Raw genomic sequence first — 23,153 nt, 5'->3', positions numbered from 1 at the left:
CACAATATGCTGGGGTTTCCACCCTCCTGGCGACATTGCTGAAAAGCAGGCAATGCCGCTTGGAACGCGGGAAGGAAGGCCAGATCTTTGTGAGATTGCAACATTTCACCCAAAGTCAAACCACTTTATGGCCAGGATTTGACCCTGACAGCCGGTATGGAATTTATCTAGCTGCTACAAGTCTGCCCGTAAGAGGGTTCAGGTTTCTGACCTGTACATTAATGCAAGTAGGACACGGGTTTGATGGACCCTGAACTGGGTCTCAGTGCAGAGAAGTTTTTGCATCGATAGGTAAGACATGGCCTTCATGGCCTCCTAATTATCAGAGGGCGTCTGGTTTGCTATTATTGCTTGATCTCTGCGGCGGCCTCGGTAGATAAACTCATCCACTCTCTCCACAGTGCTTGACCTGACCTGCTTTGGGGGGGTTCTGGTGGCCCAGCTCTGAGATTCTGGACTTTGGTCTTCTACCACAAGACATTCAACTGGGAGTGTCTTGGAACCCTTGAAGGCAGGGCTGAAATTCTCTGGCTTCTTCACGAGAAAGACAACATGATCAGCATGGTCTTGGTTAGTGGCCACATCTTGGCCCACCTGGATTCCAGCATGTGGAGCTAGAAGTCCTAATCTCCAGGTGAGAGCTCAATGGAATAGTGCCCTGAACAGGCACTCAGATTGTCATATCACCACCGCCACCAAAAAATCACCAAATTGAGCAAACTGTATCTCAGTGCCAGGTGAGGGATCCTTGTATAGATAGCCGTGGCACCCTGGGCAGGGGAACAGGGGAACTCCCATCACAATGGAGCCCTGATTTTGATTCTGGTAAGAAAACGTGTTGTTTTTTTTTAATAAAAGTTGTCAATGTCTTCTGGTTCTCGATGCTTATTTTTATCTAGAGTGTTTCCAAAATCATTTTGATTGTTTATTTACCTCCAGCCAGTTTTCTGCTGAGGTTTTTGATCAGCGGAGAACTGTCAGAATTGGGTTAAAAATAAATGAAGAAAAAAAGAAAAAGAAAACACAGGCCTGTTTCAAACACCCCTTCCTTAAAAGCTACATAGTGAGAAGGCCTCGATCCTGCCACAAGTAGATTTCCTGCATTAAGTCTCTCTCAGCTCCTCATAACATTGATTAAAATGGTTGGGGAGAGAGCTCTGAATTATGACATCTCCCAAAGCTGCAGGAGAGAGATCTTTGGGTTATGACAACTCATGAAGCTGTGGGAGAAAGACCTCTGGGTTATAACGTCCTGTGAGGTTGTGGGGAAAAGATCTCTCTCTTTCCTGCTAAGATGAGATCTTGCCAATCCCTTTACTTCCCCTCTCTGTGTTTATAAAGATCCCTGAAATTAAAATAGACACGCCCTCCCCTCCAAAAAAAAAAAAAAAGGATAAAAATATTACTTAAAAAGAGTGTTTTAACAGCAGTCACTTCTCTAAAGCAATCCGGGTTTCCTTTGGTTTTAGAAAAAGTTTCCCCACGTGAATCAAAGAAGCAAATAAGTGACTTAAGGAGAGAGTGAGGGGTGGGTGGAAGAACTGGCTAAGGAGACAGCAGGAATTCTAGCGAGTTACTTTGAAGATTCAGTGGCCACCACTGTCAAAAGCAGCGAGTGAGTAGGGGTGTCTCAGTTTTTATGGAAGTCAAATTGGGGGAGACCACCTTACAAGGAAAGTGATTCCCCAGAAAGCGCAGAGTGCTCACCCTCTGAAAATTAGGCTCAGACTGAGCACCCCAAACAGAGCCTCTACCCCACCCTAGAAGTGGGGGCCGGATGAGGGATCCCTGTGTAAACAGCCCCCACGTCCCACTGCAGAGGTGGTTGCACCTCAGCACTGAGTGAGGGACCATTGTACAAATAGCTGTCACACCCCACCCCAGAGGTGGCTGCAGCTCAGTGCTGGGTGATGCATTCCTATGTGAACAGCCCCCTTACCTGACCCCAGCCATGGCTGCGTCTAGGGTGAGCAGACTGCAAGGGTGAAAAATCGGGACAGGCTGTGCGGGGGAATAGGAGCCTATATAAGAAAATGACCCAAAAATCAGGACTGTCCCTATAAAATCGGGATATCTGGTCACCCTAGCTGCATCTCAGTGCCAGACAAAGGATCCCTGTATAAACAGTCCCCTCACCCCACTCCAGGGGCAGCTGCATTTCAGCACTGGTGGTAGCAACAGGGGGAGATTTTAAGGCAAAATGTCCAATATTAACACGGTCAGAGAGCGAGACATACGGAAATAGAATGGGAAATACAGACAGACGAGAAATCAGTGAATCAGCGTGACTTATATCTTCCTCTACTGTAATCTGGGACCCAGCTGGGGACCCACACACACCACTTCTCTGATCCAGCACAGAGAAGGGGAAGAGGTGAAGCTACAGATGGAGCCAGGAGACCTTGTTCCTCTTTGAAAATATGCAGTGAGACCATCTTTCATCTCTTCATGCCTGTAAACCTGCACAAGAGCAAAGCAATTTCCAGGCTGTGCCTTTGGACAGGGACCACTTGTCCGGTGCTGACACGCAACCGCATCTGGGGTGGAGCACAGGGGGCTGTTCATACAGGGTTCCCTCGGCCAGTGCTCAAATGGGGCTGCCTCTGGAGTGGCGCATGGGGCTTGATTACACAGGGCTCCCGCACCGAGTGCTGAGATGCAGCCACCATTAGGATGGGGGGTGGGAGCTGTTTATACTGGTTTCCCTCACCCAACCCTGAGATGCAGCTGCTTCTGGGGTGGGGCGTGGCAGTTGTTACTGTACCTTGAAATTGGATGTGCAGGGTGGAGTTAGTCTTGTGATCAAGGGGGGCCTGAGATACAGCTCCCTGTCCCAAAAAAACCGCTTGGCAGAATCTACACCCCTTTTTTGAACCGTCCTAAGGGTCAAACCTTTGCCCTGACCATGCGCCAAACAGTCTCAGCTGCTCAGCGTTTAGCCTGGCACCCACCTCCCCTCTGGGGGGACCCACACTGCAAATGGCCTTTGAAAAAGTTCGGGCTCTCTAGCGAGGCACATACTTAAGACCTGTGGGTCACACCAGTTACCCAGAGCATGTGCAGGCCGAAAGCCCAAGGGATCTGCCAGCCAGCTATGACTCGTCATGGCTGAGGTTTCTCTCACCAGCCTTGTACACAACGGCACACTCCAAACATTTCACATCATGGCCAGATCCCCATCCCATGATAAAGTGTCAGCGGGGGAATGGTCCCGCTATTGTGGGGAACTTTCCTGGCTTCTACACTACCCCGGTGAAGTGGGCTAGCGAAAGGATCTGAGTCCTCGCTCCCACTTCCTTTACCCAGAGGCCTTCCTGGCCTCGAGAGCTCCCCTTCCACTCTCCTGCCTGGCAGAGTCCTCGTAACCCCAACAAGGCTGGGCCCAGGATGTCTGGCGGCTCCACCCCCCCAGTCTTGTCATGGTCACTTAGGGCAGGGGCTAGGGTGTCCTCACTCCGGGGTGTTCTCTGCACTGGACATTTCCCTGGCCCACTGATCATTACATACAGTTCAAAGCAAATGCGATGTATTAAACAGCAACTAATTAAAAAATAAAAGGAAAAAATGGGAAAGGTTAAAGGAAAACCCGTCACCCCGCTCCGGGGCACGGGGACATCACAACCAGCGTCTCTGGAAGGTAAGGGAAGTTCACAGTCTGTTTCTCACACCCCCCAGGCCTCCTGCTCAGCCCTGGCTGTGCGGCAGGGATGCCGCGGGTCGGACACTTGCTCTGGTGGTGGCCACACGCCTCCAGGCTCTAGGTGGCAGGACCCTTCTGCCCAGCATCGTCCCCGCCCCCTATGTTGGGGTTATGATCCCCCTCCAAGTCTGGCCTGCAAGGCCTCTTGGCTGGGGGCGTCTCCCTGCACTGGGCCCACTGCCCAGGGTCCCCCTCGCTCTCCCCACACCCGGCTCTAGAGTGCTCCAGCCCCTTCTCCACTCTGCCTCCAGCGTAGCTCCTTGGGCTGCTCCTCTGACTCCCATTGGAGTGGCTCCGCTCCCCAGCTCCGCTCGGGCTCCTGCTCTCTCCTTAGCTTGGCCCCACTCTCGCTCAGGCTGCTCCGGCTCACCTTGAGGATGGGGGACACACAGGCACACTCCAGCCTCCTGACTCCTCATTGGCTTGCCCTGTCAACCAGGCTAACCTGGAGCGTTGGTCTCTTCCCGTTGCGCCTGGGGACCGTCAGTCTCGGGACTTGATTTCCCATCAATCCTTCCCCCTTTCTTTTGGCACTGGGAGATGGCCAACCAAAAGACCCCAAACCCTCTAAGTTTCAGTAAGGGGCCAACAGTCCCCTTATAAAAGTGAATTGGGGAGGGGCACCTGGTCTCACTTGAGGAGGCAGACGGGATCTCCCAAGGGACACATGCACCTCTTTCCTTTGGTCATCCACCCGGAGGTCAGGGAGAGGGGCTCGTACACAACCTCAGAGGGGCAGGGGCCCCCAGATTGCCTCCTCTCATAATCACCGCTCTGCCAAACCGTGTCCTCTAATGCCTCCACCATTCAAGACAGCTGCACTGAGCACAGTGAATGCAGCTGAAGTGCATGCAGACACTGGCTATTACCAGCTCCAGGGGGCAGAGTTAAGGTTACAGGGGCAGGTGCCTTAACTCTTCATTTCTTGGTTTCTGTTAAGTTTGAGCTTAGCTGAACTCGATGCTCTGGAAGTGCAGGAGACCCCACGGGGTAACCATAACTCTGCATTAACAGGGTTTTTTTGTCTGGGAATCCACATCTGGGTAGGGTTACAGGCTATCTGCACAGCAACAGCACACAGGAATTGCTCACCTCATGCTGAAATGCAGCTGCTCCTGGGGTGGGATACCGTAGCTAGGTATTAGCCATGCAGCAATAACACACAAGGAGCCCTGGCTCGGCCCTGAGGTGCAGCTCTCTCTGGGTGGGGTGCAGAGCCTGTTTATTGGAGGATCCCTTGCCTGGTGCTGAAAGGCAGCTGCCTCTTAGCTGGGGCATGGCAGAGTGGCCTCTGTATGAACAGAGTTTATAACCCTTTTGCAACAGTCTGAACTTCTCACTCCATCGGTGTCGATCTGTCTCACCATCTCCTGTGCGTTTCTGACACCTCTCTCGGCCTGATCTCTTTCAATCTGGACTTCCCTTTCCTCTACCCTTGAACACAAGCCTGCCTGAGGCTGTTTCCAAACCCTGGGTGCTGGACAGCTGCAGCTTTGCTTGACTGGTCATGGCACTTCTGCCTTCCAAGTTATTTCCCCAACCCCCGCCCCCAGCTCTTTGTGCTAAAAGAATGTAAACAGCCACCCCATTTGCACAAAAGGAAGCTGCGCCCAGCCCACAAAGAGCTCTCCCAAGGGCAGACAGGCAAAATAAGCGAAGGCACGTGCTTCCCAAGTGGCTGATTGCTGGAGCTGCTTAGAAAGTGGGGGAACAATTCTTCAGCACTCCAAGTTGCATCTGCGGCCCCCGCTACCCCTGTGCCATAGAGGCCACTCACAATCCTTAACGTATTTACCCTCACAAATCCGTACCCATTTCACAGATGGGAACTGAGATACAGAGAAACTACCTAGGGTCACACAGGAAATGTGTAGCAGCGTAGGGAACTGAATTTATCTCATCTATATGCCAAGCGGGTACCGAAGCACTCGCCCAGCCATTCTTTGTTGTTTTGCAGGTTTTGAAACAAGCCTCACTTTGAAATGTATTTTTTAACCAACTTCTTCAAATGGAATGATGTTGGATTGGAGGGAGGTGTCCAGGGGGGTTCCTCAGGGAGCTGGTCTGGGTCCAGTGCTGTTTAACATAGAATCAGAGACTATCAGGGTTGGAAGGGACCTCAGGAGGTCATCTAGTCCAATCCCCTGCTCAAAGCAGAGCCAATCCCCAACTTTTGCCCCAAATGGCCCCCTCAAGGATTGAACTCACAACCCTGGGTTTAGCAGGCCAATGCTCAAACCACTGAGCTACCCCTTCCCCCTTTATTAATGATCTGGATGTAGGAAGAGAGTTTACTGGTCAAGTCTGCAGATGCCTCAAAGCAAGAGGGGTTGCCAACACTTTGGAGGATAGAGTTAAAATTCAGAGGGATCTCGATACATTGGAGAACTGGGCTACAGCCAACACAATGAAATTCAACAAAGACCAACGTAAGGTGCTGTACTTAGGGAAGAAAAACCAAACGCACAAATACAGAATGGGGGGAAACTGGCTTGGCAGCTGCACTGCTGAGAAGGATCTGGGAATTGCGGTGGATCACAACCTCAGCATGAGTCAGCAAAGCGATGCTGTTGCAAAAAAATAAAATAAAATAAAATTAAGTTGCAATAACAGATGCAGAGCGTGCACGTCATGGGAGGTGAGAGTACCGCTCCATTTGGTGCTGGTTAGGCCTCAGCTGGACTACTGTCTCCAATTTTGGTCACTGCTGTGTAGAAAGGATGCAGAGAAACTGGAAAGGATCCAGAAGCGAGAGACAAAGACAATCAAAGAGGTGGAGTGCAAGCCATGGGAGCAAAGGCTGCAGGAACTGGGTATGTTTAAGCTTGGAAAAGAGGAGATTAAGGGGGGACACGACAGCGACCTTCAAATACTTGAAAGGCTGCCATAAAAAAGGTGGAGAAAAGTTGCTCTCTCTTGCCAGAGGGCAGGTCAAGAGGCCATGGGTTCAAACTATAGCACAGCAAAACAGATTCAGATTAAATTTCAGGAAAATCTTCCTGTCAGAACAGTAGGACAACGGAACAGAGCTGCCAAGGGAGGTTGTGGAAGCTGGTGGTTTGCTGGAGGTTTTCAAAAGGAGGCTGGATCGCCATCTGTCGTGGGTGGTTTAGACACGACAAATCCTGCATCTTGGCAGAGGGTTAGACTAGATGACCCTTGCGGTCCCTTCTAACTGTGTGGTTCTACGATTACTGACACTTCCACGAACCAAAACCCTCAACCGCGAACTGGCTTTTGGTACATAAAGAAATGTAAATGATTTTGGAAACGAGCTTGATAAAAATAAGTCACAAAAGCCAGAAAACATTGACAGCTTTTACCAAAGCTTTCCATTTTTTTTTCCGGAATCAAAATCAGGGCCCCATTGTGCTGCAAAGTCCCTTTACCCAAATCCATCCATCCACGGTCTGTTTTAAAAGGCAGCAACAATTGTTAAGGTTTCCTGACAATCCCTCTTAAAAATCCCTATCCCTGTTTTCAGTGACTTATAACTTTCCCAAACTTTAATCATTTTGGGGTGAAACTGGATGGCCTCTGGATTCACCCTCAAATTAGTTCTGGCTGAAAAATGGAATTTTCATTTTGTGGAAAAGGTTGTGATTTGTGGACTTTTGTTTTATCCTGACTTGAGACAAAAAGCTATCTTTTTAAAATGTTACACTAGACCAAAATACCCAGATAATTTTGTGTCCATAACATCGAGAGGGTCAGTTTTAATGATGTGACACATTTTGATTTGAAAAAATGTCCAAATGAAATGTTTTGAGTCAAAAATGTCAAACCTAAAATGTTTTGACCTTTGTCGTCTTGGAAGATGAAGGCCACTAGGGGTCATTTTGATTTCTAATTCCACTGCTACACTGCAGAAAAAGGAGGGTAGGAATACGCCGGGGGGAGGGAGGGGAATGAGATGGTAAAGTTGAAAAGAAACAGGAAATTTGGAATGAAATCCTAATGTCAGAATGAAGTGAAACAGTAAAGTAAAAAAATGAAATAAAAGAGCCATTTAAAAAATTGTTCTGATATAAATTTGTTGAAAATTTTTTCAGCATTGACAAAAATTAATTACAATTTTTAGTTTTGACAAATTGGTAATTTTTGACAAAAAAAAATTCATTGGACAATTCCCTACCAGTTCTGTTTCAGATGTCCTTAATAATTCACTTAAGGTAGGAAGACTCTTTTCATCCAATGAAGTGAGCTGTAGCCCACAAAAACTTATGCTCAAATAAATTGGTTAGTCTCTAAGGTGCCACAAGTCCTCCTGTTCTTTTTGCAGATACAGACTAACACGGCTGCTACTCTGAAATCTTTTCTTTCTTTGACTTACGGGATAATTTTGCCACTCACTAAAGTACTGAGTTGTCAGTCCTTAGCTTCTGCTTCTAAGAAGAACCTTCAACTTCCAGTCTAGGCTTTCAATCTGAACATTTGTTTGTAGCTACCTCCTCTGTAGGGATTTACCCCTATTATTTTTAACTTCAAACTCTCACTCAAATTCTATTCTCCTGCAGTTTCGCTTTCTGTCCCTGTCTTCGAGGAATCTTTCCATCTTCCTCCATGCCCCATCTCAAATCTGTCTTCTTGAAACTAGCTCTTTTCTCTTCTTCTCTGTCCTGCAAAACAGGACGCTATTCAGAGCCACAAAGAATCTTCTCACAAGACAGCTGTTTCTTCTGGGTAAGGTGCGAAAATGGCCTTGTTTTATCTCACAATATTCCACACAGCACACACCTTATTTTTAACACAGGACAAGCTCATACTCTTTGTTAGTGCAAAGGGGTATACTCTAATTCCCTGACCCAGCCAGTCTGGAACTTATAGATTCATAGATATTTAGGTCAGAAGGGACCATTATGATCATCTAGTCTGACCTCCTGCACAACGCAGGCCACAGAATTTCACCCACCCACTCCTACAAAAAAAACCTCACACCTATATCTGTGCTATTGAAGTCCTCAAATCGTAGTTTAAAGACTTCAAGGAGCAGAGAATCCTCCAGCAAGTGACCCGTGCCCCATGCTACAGAGGAAGGCGAAAAACCTCCAGGGCCTCTTCCAATCTGCCCTGGAGGAAAATTCCTTCCCGACCCCAAATATGGCGATCAGCTAAACCCTGAGCATATGGGCAAGATTCATCAGCCGGACACTACTAATATCTGCTTTATACCTTATAAATGAACGGCCCCATATCCCGTTCCTTGCCCTCCCTGAGTCAGTCATGGCAAGCTTGGCTTGAAGCTGGTGTTCCCTAGAAAGGCAAGGCCCCATATCCCATTCCCTACTCCCTAAGCCAGCCAGTCCCTCTGCCATAGGGCAGGATCAGAATGGGCGCCCCAGAGTGGAAAGGCCTCAGTCCCCATTCTTCACCCTCCCCCACAAACCACCACTCCCTCTGCCTTGGGGCTGGATTGGAGCCAGCATTCCCTCGAGGGGAAAGGGGCCATATCTCATTCCCCACCCTCTGAGTCCCCGCACATTGGGTCCAGACCAGAGCTGGCGCCCCTAGAAAGGAAGGGCCCCATGTCCCATTCCCCATCTCCTTGAGCCAGCCAGCCCCACTCCTGTTTCAATATATTTACTGATGTTTTAGTTACAAACCAGAATAATGACAGACACTGAGAGAAGCAGAAATACAGTGTGTTGCCTCTACAAACAGACAAGCTGAACACGGGGCTGGCAGATTGTCCCTCAGTTGGGATCAGGTTGGGTGAATTAGCAATTCTCCTCTGCACTGGTCCCAGAAAGGATAAGATATTGGCCAAACAATGAACCAGGTTTATGACCAGAAACAGTATTCCAGGGCATTACTGCATCAGCTCAGAAAATGGACCCATATGACCCAGTATCCTGCCTCCTTGCTGCCCGAGATCAGACCCATGGGCCCATCTAGCCTGATATTTCACCTGCTCCCTGTCACTCAGGATCAGACCAATGGACTATCTCGCCCAGCATCCTGTCTCCAGCAGCGGCCATCATCCGCTGCTTCCAAGGAAGGTGCAAGAAGCCCTGCCCTGGGCCATTATAAAATAAATTACCCACTGTGAAGGTTTCTTCCTCGCTCTGCTACATTAGTGTCTGGCTTATGCCCAGAGCCATGACGGCTTAGATCTCTTATACATTTTTGTCTCATACAGTGGTTTTCAACCTTTTTTTCATTTGCAGATATCTAAAAAAATTTCAAATGGAGATATGGACTCCTTTGAAAATCTTAGACGTAGTCTGCAGACCCCCAGGGGTCCGCAGACCACAGACTGAAAACTACCGTTTTATGGTAACAACAAGCTTTCACTGACCCCTTAGAAATAGTTTGCGGACTGACCACGGGTTGAAAACCACTGGTCTAGTAGATATGCTCATGTTCCATATAAATCCTTTTCCCTCAATCCTACCGAAGTCTCAGCCTCCATTATATCATGTGGCAGGGAGTTCCGATGGCTGATTAAACATCATGTTTTTCAAAAAGCATTTAAAGTTGACCAATGGGAAACATGCACAAACAAAAACAGAGCAAAACAAACAACTGCCCCCCCCCCCCCCCCTCATTCTTAGACACATGCAAGGCAGTTATGCTGGAGATTTAATACAGGCAAACATGACCCATGTTCGCTGCTTGGGACACAGACAGAGATGTGTGGTTTGTGGGTAATTCTACCATAAGCAGGTGAAACACCAAGACACAAAAGGCGGGTGGAACGCACAATGTGGGTTTATACCACCCTCTTGCGGCTAGAGCTGAGCAAAGACTTATGAGTCTATTTCCTCTAATATACAGCACAAGCAAAAGAGGCTCATTTTGTTCTGAACCAGAAGTCCCCAAATTGAGTTGCCCAAAGATAACTCAGACAAAGGGCCCCAACATTTCAGGCAAGTGATTCAATCCTCCTGGAGTGTCTGTGTTATCTAGGGCAGATGGCCCTAGATAACACAGACACTCCAGGAGGATTGAATCATCCAGTCAGAGCCCATAAGGAAAGTGAGATCAGCTTTTGAAATGGGATTGCTTGGACCTCCCTTCTAAAGCTGGGTCTGAAGGGGACTGTGCATTAATGATTCTTGCAGAGCAAGGGGTGAAGGGGGAAATTAACCTGACTTGAGGCACTGCACCTCCCCCTACTCCAAGGAGCATTTAGACATCTCTTTATTAGGGCCCTACCAAACTCATGGTCCATTCTTGCAAATTTCACAGCCACAGGATTTTAAAAATCTTGACTGTCACAGTTTCAGATATTGAAATCTTGAATTTCATGGTGCTGTAACAAAACATGAATACGTATTTGAAAATGGCAAAAGAAACACACAAAGCCCTTAAGACTCAGCATTTCTCAAACTGGGGTCCCAGTCCAAGAGGGGGTTGCAAGGCGATTGTAGGGGGGTCACGGTATTGCCACCCTTGCTTCTGTGCTGCCTTCAGAGCTGGGTGGCCGGAGAGCAGCGGCTGCTGGCCGGGTGCCCGGCTCTGAAGGCAGCGCTGCAGCCAGCAGAAGCACAGAAGGGAGGCAATACTGTGACCCCCCCCAATAGACTTGCGCCCCCCTTTTGGATCAGGACCCACAGTTTGAGAAATGCTGTGTACTTTTACCATATAGGGTACTTTTATAGTATAGGATAAAAGTAAATAAAATACCAGATTTCAGAGGGGAGACCAGATTTCATGGTCCATGATGTGTTTTTCATGGCATGAATTTGGTAGGGCCCTACTCTTTATATTCCACCAACTGTCCGTGAAAGCATAGATCCCTTTAGGGGTTGCCTCGGCTTCTGGTTCCTTCCTCCCTTCCCCCTGCCCCCTCCCCCCACCTACACGTTCCCCGAGAAATAAACAGAACACCTGCTGCTTCTGTATTTCCTCACCTTTTCAATCCTCATTGTCGAATTTCCTAACCCACATACTTATTCTGCAAGGTAAAAATACTCAGTCATCTATGGACAGGTTTGCAAAAGTCCAGAAATAGCCTCAAGCCTTCCAGGAAACCAGAATTAATGCAGGATTCCTCTCTAGTTAATGGTGGTGTAAAGCTGGAGTGACCATCTTCCCCCATGACCATCTCCCCACACTGAAGTTAAGGGAGTTAGGGCTGGATTCTGATCTCAGAGACCTCAGTGTAAATCCAGAGGGACCTACTGATGTTAATGAAATCAAGGCATAGTCTGATCTCAATGGCCCTCGTATGAATCTGGAATGACCCCACTGTCATCCATGGAAGATGAGTTACAGCTGGATTCTGATCTCAGTGACCCTGGTGTAAATCTGGAGTGACCTCACTGACGTCAGTCGAATTACACTGATGTAAAATGGCCATGTAAGTGAGAGCAGGATCAGGTTCCTGGCTTCAATCCCCCTAGAAAGAAGAACTAATGATGGAGACATTGGGGTGAATCCTCACCTGCTATATCTCACTAGAACTCCATTCACTGCAATGGAACCATGCCAATTCACACCATCTGAGGATCTGACCATTGTATCCTGTCCTCAAGGGGAGTATTGGTCACCCTGGAATCAAATTGCCCTGGAAGAAGAGAATTGACTCTATTTGAGGCAATGTATCAACTCACTCAAAGTCATTAGGATGGACCTGAGTGGAGACATTGTATCACACTGACCTTAGTCTAGATACCACCTGGGAAGAACTGGCACTCTTGGATACAGTTGTATCAAATCAACCGGGACAGAAGAATTGACAATGGTGGAAACATTGTACCAAGTTCAGTGACTCTATTGGAGACAACGTATCAATGCACCCAAGGAAAGAGACTGGATCTCAGTGCAGACACTGCATCAAACGGACCCTGGCCTAGGTACCTCCAGGGAAGAATCGACTCTCTTGGAAACATTGAATCAAATTATTTAGGGAAAGGAGAAATGATCCTGCTGGAAACATTGTATCAAATGTGCCAGGTAAGGGGGGGGCGACCCCACTGGAAACACTGAATCAGATGGACCCTGCTGGAGACATTGTTTCAAATCCTCCAGGAGAAGAGCATTGACTCTGCTCGCAACACTGTTAATCAGGCTGACCCCGGATAACACACTGTATGAAATCCTCCAAGGGACCAGCCGTGACTAGTGGCACCACCAACCCAAGCTGACCCCGAGGGAGATATTGGGTCAAGTTCCCCAGGAGGCCACGTTGGGATTCCTGGTTCATGACTGGAGAGCTGAAGGCCTCTCCCTCTGCCCCAGGCTCACAGGATCTCCCTGGTGTGGGTGCGCCAGTGCTTGACCAGGGTGGAGCTGCGCCCGAAGTCCTTGCCGCACTGGGTGCAGTGGAAGGGTTTCTCACGGCGGTGGCTCCGCTGGTGGTCCGTGTAGTGGGCGTTCTGGGAGAAGCCGCGCCCGCAGTCGGGGCAGACGTAGGGCCGCTCGCCCGTGTGGGTGCGCTGGTGGCGGATGAGGTTGGAGCTGCGGCTGAACTTCTTCCCGCACTCGGGGCACTGGTAAGGCTTCTCGCCGCGCTGGGTGCGCTGGTGCTGGAAGAGGTCGGAGCTGCGGCTGAAGCCCTTCCCGCAGTCGGGGCAGATGTAGGGCCGCTCCCCGGTGTGGATGCGCTGGTGCTTGATGAGGTCCGAGCTGCGGCTGAAGCTCTGACCGCAGTCGGGGCACTGGTAGGGGCGCTCCCCGGTGTGGGTGCGCTGGTGCTTCACCAGGTCGGAGCGCTGGCTGAAGCCCTTCCCGCACTCGGGGCACGTGTTGGGCCGCTCCCCGGTGTGGGTCCTCCAGTGCTGGATGAGGGTGGAGCTGCGGCTGAAGCTTTTCCCGCACTCGGTGCACTGGTAGGGGCGCTCCCCCGTGTGCACCCGCTGATGCTGGGCCAGCAGGGAGCTCCGGGTGAAGCTCTTCCCGCACTCGCTGCAGATGGTCGGGGGGGCCTCGCGGCAAGGGGGCTTCCTGGGGGCTCGTCTGGGCTGGGTGGGTGCCAATGGGAGAGGCAGCCCTGGGGGCTTTTCCCACTGAGATTCCAGGGCTGAAGGGATTTGTGAGCCAGGAGAGTGCTCGGAGGTTCGCCGCAGGGCTGGAACCTGGGATAAAGTCTCATCAGACAACGCCCCATCTGGGTCCTCTTCTACGGACTCATTCCGATCAGACATTGCCCCATCTGGGTTTTCTTCTATGGACTCGTTCCCACCAGGCAGCGTCCCATGTGGATCTTCTCCCATGGAAACATCCTCATCAGGTGATGCCCCATCTGGATCTGCTCCGACTGGCCAATGCTGCCAGGGACTCTCCTCATCCATCCTGCCACCTGCAGGGAGAGAGAGAATCCAGCCAGGGCTCATTCCCTGGGGTTGCCAGGTGTCCAGTTTTCAACCAAACACCTGGTCGAAAAGGGATCCTCGCTGGTGTGGTGAAAATGAGCACGTGAGTGAGGGTGGGGGAGAGTGAGTGATGGAGGGAGCGGGGCGGGGCCTCTGAAAAGGGGCGGGGCCTCCGAAAAGGGGCGGGGCAAGGGTGTTCCGGTTTGTTGGGTCAGAAAGTTGGTCTGCTCAGTTGATAAACCCCCCGGGGGTGGCAAAGGGGTTTGTCACTGAGCAGAAAACCTGAGGAGCAGGAAGTCAATTCCCCTAAACACTTTCCCAGGAAGGAGAGGACAGGCTGGTTCTGCCCCAATAGCCCAGCTGAGCCCTCAGAGAAAGGCTGGGGGAGGGCTCCTGCCAGGGTGGGAGCCAGGAATGGCACCTGCCATGAGGACAGGGCACCTGCTGGGGATGATACTGAGTGTGACGAGACAGAACTGGAGGGCTCCCGGCGGCTTTGCTGGGACCCCACCTGTTCTCTTCACTCCTGGCCCCTCTCGGAACCAGTGTCACTCATTGCTCACCTTTGTGGGCACCTTTCAGGCTCTCCTGTTCCTCAGCACCCCGGAGATCCGGGGCACATGGCTCTTCCTCTCCCTGCATCTTGGTGATCACGGCAGGGATGGGGAATCCTGCTGGCAGGGAAGGAAATGGGTGAGTTTGTTACATCTCCCCCGAGGGCTCAGTAGAGAGGCTGCTGCCTGATTGTAAACCTGGCCCTGTTCTGTGCACACGGGTGGGGCAGATCCAAGCAGAGGTGACATTTCACAAGGGCACTTTTGGGCTCTTCCATAGAGAAGCAGTGATCAATGCCATAATGACGGAGGAGTCCTGGCTCCCAACCCTCCCCCTGCTGTAACCACCCAGACCCCACTCCTCCCTCAGAGCTAGGGAGAGAACCCAGGAGTCCTGGCTCCCAGTCCTCCCCCTGCTGTAACCCCCCAGACCCTATTCCCCTCCCAGAGCTGGGGAGAGAACCCAGGAGTCCTGGCTCCCAGCCCTCCCCCTTCTGTACCCCCCCAGACCCTACTCCCCTCCCAGAGCTGGGGAGGGAACCCAGGAGTCCTGGCTCCCAGCCCTCCCCCTCCTGTATCCCCCCCGACCCTACTCCCCTCCCAGAGCTGGGGAGAGAACCCAGGAGTCCTGGCTCCCAGCCCTCCCCCTCCTGTACCCCCCCAGACCCTACTCCCCCTCCCAGAGCTGGGGAAAGAACCCAGGAGTCCTGGCTCCCAGCCCTCCCCCTCCTGTACCCCCCCAGACCCCACCCCCCTCCCTTTGGCGGTGCTCGGGGTTATTTAAAAGCCACATCCCTGCAGCGGAGCCGCTCTCTACCCCCCCATCCGGGGCACAGGGCTCCGCCTGCGGGGCTCCCGACGGAGGCGAACCCCTGCCCGGAGGGGCAGAAGCTCCGTCCGCTGGGGCCCGGGCCGAGGAGCCGCTCACCCGGCTGCCAGCCGCCGCGCAGCGGGGACAGGATGCGGTGCGCCGGCAACCCCGTCCCCAGGAAATCTTCCCGGCCCCACCGTTCCTGCTGCCCGGGGACGAGCCCGGACTCCTGGGTTCTCTCCCCAGCTCTGCGAGGGGAGTGGGGGCTGGGAGCCAGGACCCCTGGGTTCTCTCGTGTAAAAAATGACCTGATTTAATAATGTCTGGGGTTATAGGAACAGGGGCAGGGAATTTTTGTTTAATGCCTGCTTTTAAAAAAAAATAAGAAAATGCACCTTTTATAGTTTTCTCTGCCTCTTGTGGCTGATCCACATGGAAGATAACAGCCTTCTACAGCTGCATGCTAATATTCCTTTATCTCAAGCAGCAGAGGCCCATGCTGTGGACTTTAAGGGCCTAGCTTCCAATCCTGCTGATAAGTAAGCGGGGGAAGCTTTGTTAAACTTGCATTGTTTGCAACCCAGAGATTGCAGCATTATGTCAGAGCCTGGAAGTGAAATGGATTAGAAACAAAAATGAAATTGACTCATTGCCTCACCTGCATGAAACGCAAAAAGGAAAGCATGCAGCCGGCATGAATCCCTCCTGCCCTGCATGTTGTGTTGCGACTTATTCCTGTTGCAAAGCGAATCTAAAATGCCCCCAACGGGGGTGAGTGGTGGATTCTGACCTGATGTGTTTTTGACTTACTTTGCCCAAATGTGGGAAAAGATATGAGGTCGCGGAGAATCTCTTCTAATTAGGTCAGTTCAGCCATGTCAGATCCCACACTCAGGTATGTTTACTGTGTGTGGAGTAATAATAGATTAATACATTTTAAGGCAAGAAAGGGCCGTTAGGATTATCTTAATCTGACCTGCTAACACAGGCCCGAACATTTCTCTTAGTAGCTCCTGCATCCATCTCATAACTGCTGGTGGAGCTAGATCGTTTGAAGAGAAATGTCCAATCTTGATTTCGAGTGATAAAAGAATCCATCACATTCCCAGATAAATTATGGTTAATCCCCTTGAGTGTTAAAAATCAGACCTTTATTTCCTGTTGGAATTCACCTCCTCTCAGCTCCCAGCCTTTCGATCGTGCTATACATATGCCTGCTAATATTTAATGATCTCAACGACTGTGTTTATTTAACAGAAATAATTCCACTGAGCTCGGTTGAATATGGTCGAAGAAAGGCAAAGGCATTCTTATCCAGAGCCACTCCACCCCAAAGGATTACATCATCAGAACAGGCACTCATTGGTGATCGGATCCCAAAGACAGGGGGAGGTTTCTGTAGGTGCTCAGAGAGGGAGCATTTTCTCCCTTCTCTGGGATGAGATGCCCTGTTGCAATGAATATGCACAAGATAGGAAAGTGCCAATATTTCTCCAGAGACCTGCTGGGGATGACACTGAGTGAGGGGAGACAGAAGTGGGGGGCTCCCGCTGGCTTGGCTGGGACCCCAGCTTCCCCCTTCACTCCGAGCCGGTGTCCCTCATTCCTCTTAACTCTGGATTTCCTGGGATTATTAGTTATTAAAATAATCAGTTTTACCAAGACATCAGTGCCTTGCAAATTTTTAACGGTGAGGGGAATTAACCAGTGGAACAATTTACCAAGGGCTTTGGTGGATTCTCCATCCCTGGCAATTTTTAAATCAAGATTGGATGTTTTTCTAAAAGATCTGCTCTAGTTCAAACAGGGATTAATTCAGGAAAGTTGTATGGCCTGTGTTAGACAGGAGATCAGAGGAGATGATCTAATGGTCCCTTACAGTCTATGAATCCTTCCGTACACTTTATTCCAGTAGTGTCTAGTGATCCCAGTTTCACTCAGGGCCCTTGTTATGCTGAAAAGAGGGGCCCCAGGTCCAGAAAGGGGGACTCCAGGTCCAACAAGGGGTAAGATTAAACCCCTCATTCAACACTAAAGAGTTGAAAGCGGTCTGGGCTTTCATGTCAAATTACTGCTGACTTAATCCCATGGTAACAATAACCAAATCTCTTTATCCTAGTGTGGAAGTAGAGAAAAGGATAAAGGGAATTTGAACGCAGATATCTTGACTTCTAGGAATAAAGTTAAGAGTCAGGCTAACACTAGCTCTAATAATGTGAGATTTCAGGCAGGGCCTGGGTGAGTGGAACAAAAAAACCGGTAAGAGATGCTGTTTTTCGACCTTGTGTTAGATAAGAATGGAAAACACACTGTAGCAGGAACCGCTGAGAAAAGGAAGATATCAGAAGGAATATGTATAAACAAGATGTGGTTGTTGATCATTATTGTCGGTAACAAAAGTTACAAATGCTTGCCCTAATTGTTTATCTAATGGAGACCTGCCTAGGGAGAGGAATCCCTGCCCATGTGTACTTACCTATGCAATTGCTCATAATAAAGCTGCCTCTGGCTTGTTGCTTCAAAGTCAGAGTGAGGACATTGTTTTCTTCCACACTTGCATTAAAGATACACAAAAAGAAGGAAAACCAGTGAAGGCTGTGAAAAGTAAAGTCTTAAGTAAGGCTTTTATTTTTACAGTCCCCCTTATTCCCTTTCCTTTGAGCTGTAGAGTTTCTCTTTAAGCTTGTCTGACAGTCTTTTAGTGGCCAAGAGGTGGTGGCAGCCCCGTCTAATTATCATCAACCAATCACAACACCTTTTGCTGACTGCAGCAATAAACGCTCCCTCCCCATTCTTGGCTCTTTCAGCTCCCTGTCCCGCCAGCCAGTGACTTTCCCTGGAGCTTTGCAGACGCCTTCGCGGGACCCCACTGCAGCAGAGGGCCCGGCCCTGGCGCTCCAGCATCACATTGCAGCAGAACGTGGAGGCAATACCCACCCCGGGAATGGCAGCGTCCCAGCCCCAGCGCATGGTGCCGCCCTGATCTCTACGACCGGGGCGGCCCCCATGGGTCCCAGACTGAGCACTGCTCCTCCTCGGTGTGTCCCTGGTGGTGCCGGGTCAGCCGGTGCTTGCGGCAGAAGCTCCTCCCGCACCGGGCGCGGCGGTAGGGCCAGTCCCCTGCGTGGAGGCACCGGGGCTGCGCCAGGTTGGAGCCGAGAGGCAGACACCCTTCCCGCCGTCGAGGCTGCGGAAGGGGGTCTCGCCAGTGCGGGCGTGCCGGTGCTCGATCCGGTTGGAGCTCTGGCCGAAGGCAGCGCACAGCTAGGGCCGCTCGCCCGGGTGGGTGCGCAGGTGGGTGGCCAAGTGCGACTTCTGCCGGAAGCTCTTGTCGCACTCGGTGCAGCTGTCGGGCCTCCCGGAGCCCTTGCTGCGCTCAGGGGCCCTCCCGTGCTCCCTGGGCCGAGGCGGCCTCGCCGCGGCCGAGGGCTCGAAGAGGATGCCCAGCAGCCGGCCGAAGCCTCGCTCCTGGCGGCCGGATGTAGCAGATCTGCCAGGCGGGGGTGCCCCGGGCTGGCTCCCCCAAGCCCTGCCCTGGCTGGGATTCTGCATGGCCCACTTCCGGGCTATCCCTGGGAAGGTCTGCTGGGGCTGCAGCCTCTTGAGACTTCCCTGGATGGGATTCTCCTGGCTCTGCCTCCAGGGCCTCTCGCCTCCTGGGAAAGGAAGAGAGATTCAGAGATGAAGGTGTAAATGGGCAGAGCCCCATTACCGACTCCAGGGGAGCACTGCTGATTTACACCCTCTGGGGATCTGGCCCCACGGACTCCAGCAGAGCGACACTGATTTACACCCTCCGGGGATCTGGCCCCACGGACTCCAGGCCAGGAGGGGACCATAACATGATCATGGAGTCTGATGTCCTTCAGGGAACACACTGAGAAAATTTCACGGAGTGATTCCTCAAGAGAATCCAGCCGGGACTCGTTCCCTGCGCCAGTGAGAGAGGGGTCAGCAAAAGGGTTTGTCACTGAGCAGAAAACCTGATGGGCAGGAAGCAAATCCCCCCCAAACCCTTCCTCGGGGCTGCCCCAACATCCCAGCTAAGCCCTCAGAGAAAGGCTGGGGGAGGGGAGGGCTCTTGCCAGGGGTGGGATCCAGGAGTGACACCTGCCGTGAGGACACAGACCTGCTGGGGATGACACTGAGTGAGGGGAGACAGAAGTGGGGGGCTCCCGCTGGCTTGGCTGGGACCCCAGCTTCCCCCTCACTCCGAGCCGGTGTCCCTCATTCCTCACCTGTGAGGGTGATCTCCCTTTCCTCAGAGCCCTGGAAAGCCGGGACCCTCGGCTCTTCCCCTCGCTCCATCCAGGAGATCACAGCCAGGTCGGGGACAGGGAATCCTGCTTGGGGGAAGGAAACAGGCGAGACGGGGCTCGCTGAAATCTCCCCCAAGGGCTCGGTGCAGAGAATTCACCCTGATTTGAATCCCAGCCCCGCTCTCTGTGGGGGGACACAGGATCAGAGTGGAGGGGGGAAAGTTCACAGGGACCCTTTGGGGGCAGGGAGATGCCTGTGGGCAGGTGGGCCGTGCCCCCTGTGAGGGAGACAGGGCTCTGCATTATGCTCCATGGGGCACGGACTGTCTCTGCTCTGGGTCTGTGCAGCACCGAGCACAGTGGGGGCCTGGGCCCATGACTGGGTTTCTTAGGCATTACTGTAATACGCCTAATAAATAACGTACAGTGCCCAGCACAATGCGGTCCTGGCCCATGACTGGGGTTCCTAGGGATTACCATAATACACTTAATATGTAATATACAGCACCCAGCACAGTGCCGTGGCTGAGGCTCAGAGGTGCTAGAGCCATATAAATACAATACATCCCAGTGGTCAGAGGTGGAGGTCTGGGGGCTTCAGGGGCCACTCCCCCAGAAATCTATAGGGCTCGGGAAGAGTCATGAGCTGAAGCCGCCCTGGGTGCATAAGCCCCCCCCCCCCCCAATCCCCAGGGAGCAGGGGCAGCGCCGGCTCACCCAGCGAGATGAGAGTCTGGTAGTTCTCCTGCATGACGTCCCTGTAGAGCTGCCTCTGCCCTTCGTCCAGGAGCCCCCACTCCTCCCGGGAGAAACACACGGCCACCTCCTCGAACCCCACCGGCGCCTGGCGAGTGATTCCAGGGCAGACCGTGAAAACAACGCTGTTCACATTCTCCATTGTGTAACTCCCCAAATGCCACTGCAGCGACCATGGATAGTCCCCAACCGGATCTATCCCGTCCCCCCAGCCCTGAGCCAGCCAGTCCCCCTGCCCTGGGGCTGGGCCGGAGCCGGCGCCCCCTAGAGGGGAAAAAACCCCCTCCCTCATCCCCCTTGAGCCAGCCAGTCCCCCTGCCCTGGGGCTGGACCAGAGCCGGCACCCCCTAGAGGGGAAAAAAACCCTCCCCATCCCCCTTGAGCCAGCCAGTCCCCCTGCCCTGGGGCTGGACCGGAGCCGGCGCCCCCTAGAGGGGAAAGACCCCCTTCCCCATCCCCCTTGAGCCAGCCAGTCCCCCTGCCCTGGGGCTAGATCAGAGCTGGTGCCCCCTAGAGGGGAAAGACCCCCTTCCCCATCCCCCTTGAGCCAGCCAGTCCCCCTGCCCTGGGGCTAGATCAGAGCTGGCGCCCCCTAGAGGGGAAAGACCCCCTTCCCCGTCCCCCTTGAGCCAGCCAGTCCCCCTGCCCTGGGGCTAGATCGGAGCTGGCGCCCCCTAGAGGGGAAAGACCCCCTTCCCCATCCCCCTTGAGCCAGCCAGTCCCCCTGCCCTGGGGCTGGGCCGGAGCCAGTACGGCCCTAGAGGGTAAACCCCCCATATCCCATTCCCCTTGAGCCAGCCAGTCTGTCCCACTCTGGGGCTGGATTGAAGCCGGTGCCCCCTAGAGGGGAAAGGCCTTGTGCCCCATTTCCCACTGTCCCCCTGCCCCGAATTAGCCGCCCCCCCCCCCCCGCCCGAGGGTCCCAGGGCGGTTCGGATTCCCCAGTGGGGTTAGGGAACATTTCTAACCCCACTGCCCCACTACATACTTCCTATTAACCGGGTTTGTTACAGTAGCGCCCAAGGGCAGAGCTCAGGGACTGTTTCCTACCGGGGCTGCCATCCCCCCCCGGCTGTCTGGGTCTCCTGCTGGGGGTGGGGGTGGGGGTCCTTCTCCCCCCTCCTCCTCACTCTCCCTGCCTCCTGCTCCGCCGATCTTCCTCTCCGCTCCCTTCCTCCGCATCTGCTCCCCGGCCGGGACACACCGGGGGCCCAGCCCGCCTCTGTCCTTTGGGGGCAGCCCCGGGAGCCTGGGTCCTACAGCAGGGCAGGCTAGACGAGCGCAGCGCTCCCTCCCGCCTGGCCTCTCCCCCGAGGACCCAGGAGTCCGGGCAATCAGCACCGTTATAAACACCATCCCTGGGAAAACATCCCAGCCGCTGCTGGTTCCTGCCGCGGGCTGGCTCCGGCTCCAGCGCCGCCCGGGACAGATCGGCTCCGTGCCCCGGGCCCCCCTGCACCCGGAGCCAGCCGCGGCGGGGGGGCAGGGGGCTGGGGGGGCTGCGCTGCTGGGCTAGCCGGGCTGGAGTCTCCGGAGGGAGCCCGGGTGCCCAGAGGAAGGATTTCCCGGGGACACCCAGCCCAGAGGCTCCCACTTTGGATCCCATCCTCCCGGGGAATCCTTAGCCCAATGCCCTGCGCCCCCCCCCCCCCCCACCACCACCACCCGTTAGCAGCCTCCGGGCGGGCGGGGAGCGGGAGGGTGCTAGTTAACCGTGGGGGGGGCGGGGGGGGAGAGCAGGGAATCAGGACTCCTGGGTTCTAATCCCAGCTCTGGGAGAGTGGGGTTGAATGGGTTAGATTCAGGACCAGGGGGGACCTAGTGGGTTTGAGCAGGGGGAGTCAGCAGGACTCCTGGGTTCTATCGCTGTGTTGGGGGCTGTCGTGGGTTACCGCAGAGGCTGGGAGTCAGGACTCCGGGGTTCTGCTCCGCGTGGGGAGGGGGTGGGGGTGTAAAGGGTGAGAGCCGAGGCTGGGAGTCAGGACTCCTGGCATTTGTTCCCTGTTTCTATTCCCTTTGTTCCCTGCAAGGGGCACTGCCCCTCCCCCCAGAAATCTCACTGCCTCCAGGGGACCCCTTGAACATTTCCCCCGGCTTAGATCCAACATCCCTCCACTACAGAGAGCGGGGCTGGGGTTAAAATCAGGGCACGGTCTCTGTACCGAGCCCTCAGGGGAGATTTCACCAAGCGCCCTCTCCCTCGCCTGTTTCCTTCCCCACCAGCCGGATTCCCTGACGGGCCCATAATCTCCCGCATGGAGCCAGGGGAAGAGCCGAGGGTCCCAGATCTCCAGGGCTCCCAGGAAAGGGAGATCCCCAGAGGTGCCCACACCGGCGAGGAATCAGCAGCACTGGCTCGGAGTGAAGGGGAAAGCTGGGGTCCCAGCAAAGCCCCCGGGAGCCCCCCCCCCGCCCCCCCCCAATCCTGTCACATCTCATTCAGTCTCATCCCCAGCAGGTGCCCTGTCCTCCTGGCAGGTGTCATCCCTGGATCTCCCAGGTCTACGCTGTTGGGTCTGATGGCCTCTACTCATCTATCTTTGAAATTATGGCTCAGGGACACTTTCATCAACAGAGGGTCGAGGGTTCTGCTCCCCCCGCCGGGATGTGGCTGCAGCCTTAACAAAGCTCTGTAAGCTATTGAGTTTTCAGGACCACAGTCTTAGCTGGGGTAAATCCACTGTAACAACATACGTGGATCACGGGTCACTCACTCTAGGACCTTTGGATCTCACAGCCTGAGACACGAATATCTGAGCAAAACCACTTTCGCTCATAAACCTTTTACTTCACCCAGCCACTAGAGGGTGATAA

At 53.1% G+C, this 23,153-nt stretch overlaps 3 protein-coding genes across 9 annotated transcripts in view; all 3 read right to left on the bottom strand.

Moving 5' to 3' along the window:
* Positions 1-12,178, bottom strand: part of LOC119566346 (integrin alpha-X) — a 49,169-nt gene extending 36,991 nt beyond the window's left edge. Inside the window, exon 1 of the mRNA XM_043548973.1 lies at positions 12,090-12,178. Within this exon, the coding sequence (XP_043404908.1) occupies positions 12,090-12,163 (74 nt within the window). The 5' untranslated portion in view covers positions 12,164-12,178. The remainder of the gene's footprint in view (positions 1-12,089) is intronic.
* Positions 10,274-15,612, bottom strand: LOC102940272 (zinc finger protein 239). 5 transcript variants are annotated; one of them, XR_006291647.1, is made up of 4 exons: positions 15,442-15,612; positions 14,523-14,633; positions 12,307-13,946; positions 10,274-12,212 (listed from the first exon to the last, which is right to left on the bottom strand). XR_006291647.1 is itself a non-coding variant. In XM_043548998.1 (3 exons), exons 2-3 carry the CDS (start codon positions 14,599-14,601, stop codon positions 12,889-12,891), a joined length of 1,137 nt encoding a protein of 378 aa, XP_043404933.1. In that variant the 5' UTR covers positions 14,602-14,633; positions 15,442-15,612; the 3' UTR covers positions 10,274-12,888. The 5 variants fall into 5 exon arrangements, 3 of the variants coding, with proteins under 3 accessions (XP_043404933.1, XP_037754930.1, XP_043404934.1); XR_006291646.1 differs by having other exon boundaries at positions 14,523-14,630; XM_043548998.1 differs by having other exon boundaries at positions 10,274-13,946.
* Positions 15,613-17,605: 1,993 nt separating this feature from the next.
* LOC119566348 (zinc finger protein 316) lies at positions 17,606-21,895 on the bottom strand. Of its 3 annotated transcripts, none has more exons than XM_043549001.1 (4): positions 21,390-21,891; positions 20,301-20,427; positions 19,563-19,667; positions 17,606-18,977 (listed from the first exon to the last, which is right to left on the bottom strand). In XM_043549001.1, exons 1-4 carry the CDS (start codon positions 21,693-21,695, stop codon positions 18,589-18,591), a joined length of 927 nt encoding a protein of 308 aa, XP_043404936.1. In that variant the 5' UTR covers positions 21,696-21,891; the 3' UTR covers positions 17,606-18,588. The 3 variants fall into 3 exon arrangements, with proteins under 3 accessions (XP_043404936.1, XP_037754932.1, XP_043404937.1); XM_037899004.2 differs by having other exon boundaries at positions 17,606-18,980; positions 21,390-21,889; XM_043549002.1 differs by lacking the exon at positions 19,563-19,667 and having other exon boundaries at positions 17,606-18,980; positions 21,390-21,895.
* Between the last annotated feature and the right edge of the window lie 1,258 nt (positions 21,896-23,153).

Source organism: Chelonia mydas, chromosome 6 (assembly GCF_015237465.2).
Source record: "Chelonia mydas isolate rCheMyd1 chromosome 6, rCheMyd1.pri.v2, whole genome shotgun sequence".
In the NCBI taxonomy this organism is placed as follows: Eukaryota; Metazoa; Chordata; order Testudines; family Cheloniidae; genus Chelonia; species Chelonia mydas.
The sequence above is the reverse complement of the archived record's forward strand: the minus strand, read 5'-3'. Positions and strand labels throughout refer to the sequence as shown.

Excerpts from the sequence above, each read along its gene's own strand:
- LOC119566348 (XM_037899004.2), bottom strand. The coding sequence starts at position 21,695 with ATGGTGTTTATAACGGTGCTGATTGCCCGGACTCCTGGGTCCTCGGGG. Across the intron at positions 19,668-20,300 it reads CCAGACTCTCATCTCGCTGG|GATTCCCTGTCCCCGACCTG; the intron begins GTGAGCCGGCGC and ends TCCCCCAAGCAG. Across the intron at positions 18,981-19,562 it reads AAGGGAGATCACCCTCACAG|GAGGCGAGAGGCCCTGGAGG; the intron begins GTGAGGAATGAG and ends TTCCTTTCCCAG.
- LOC102940272 (XM_043548998.1), bottom strand. The coding sequence starts at position 14,601 with ATGCAGGGAGAGGAAGAGCCATGTGCCCCGGATCTCCGGGGTGCTGAG. Across the intron at positions 13,947-14,522 it reads CCTGAAAGGTGCCCACAAAG|GTGGCAGGATGGATGAGGAG; the intron begins GTGAGCAATGAG and ends CTCTCCCTGCAG.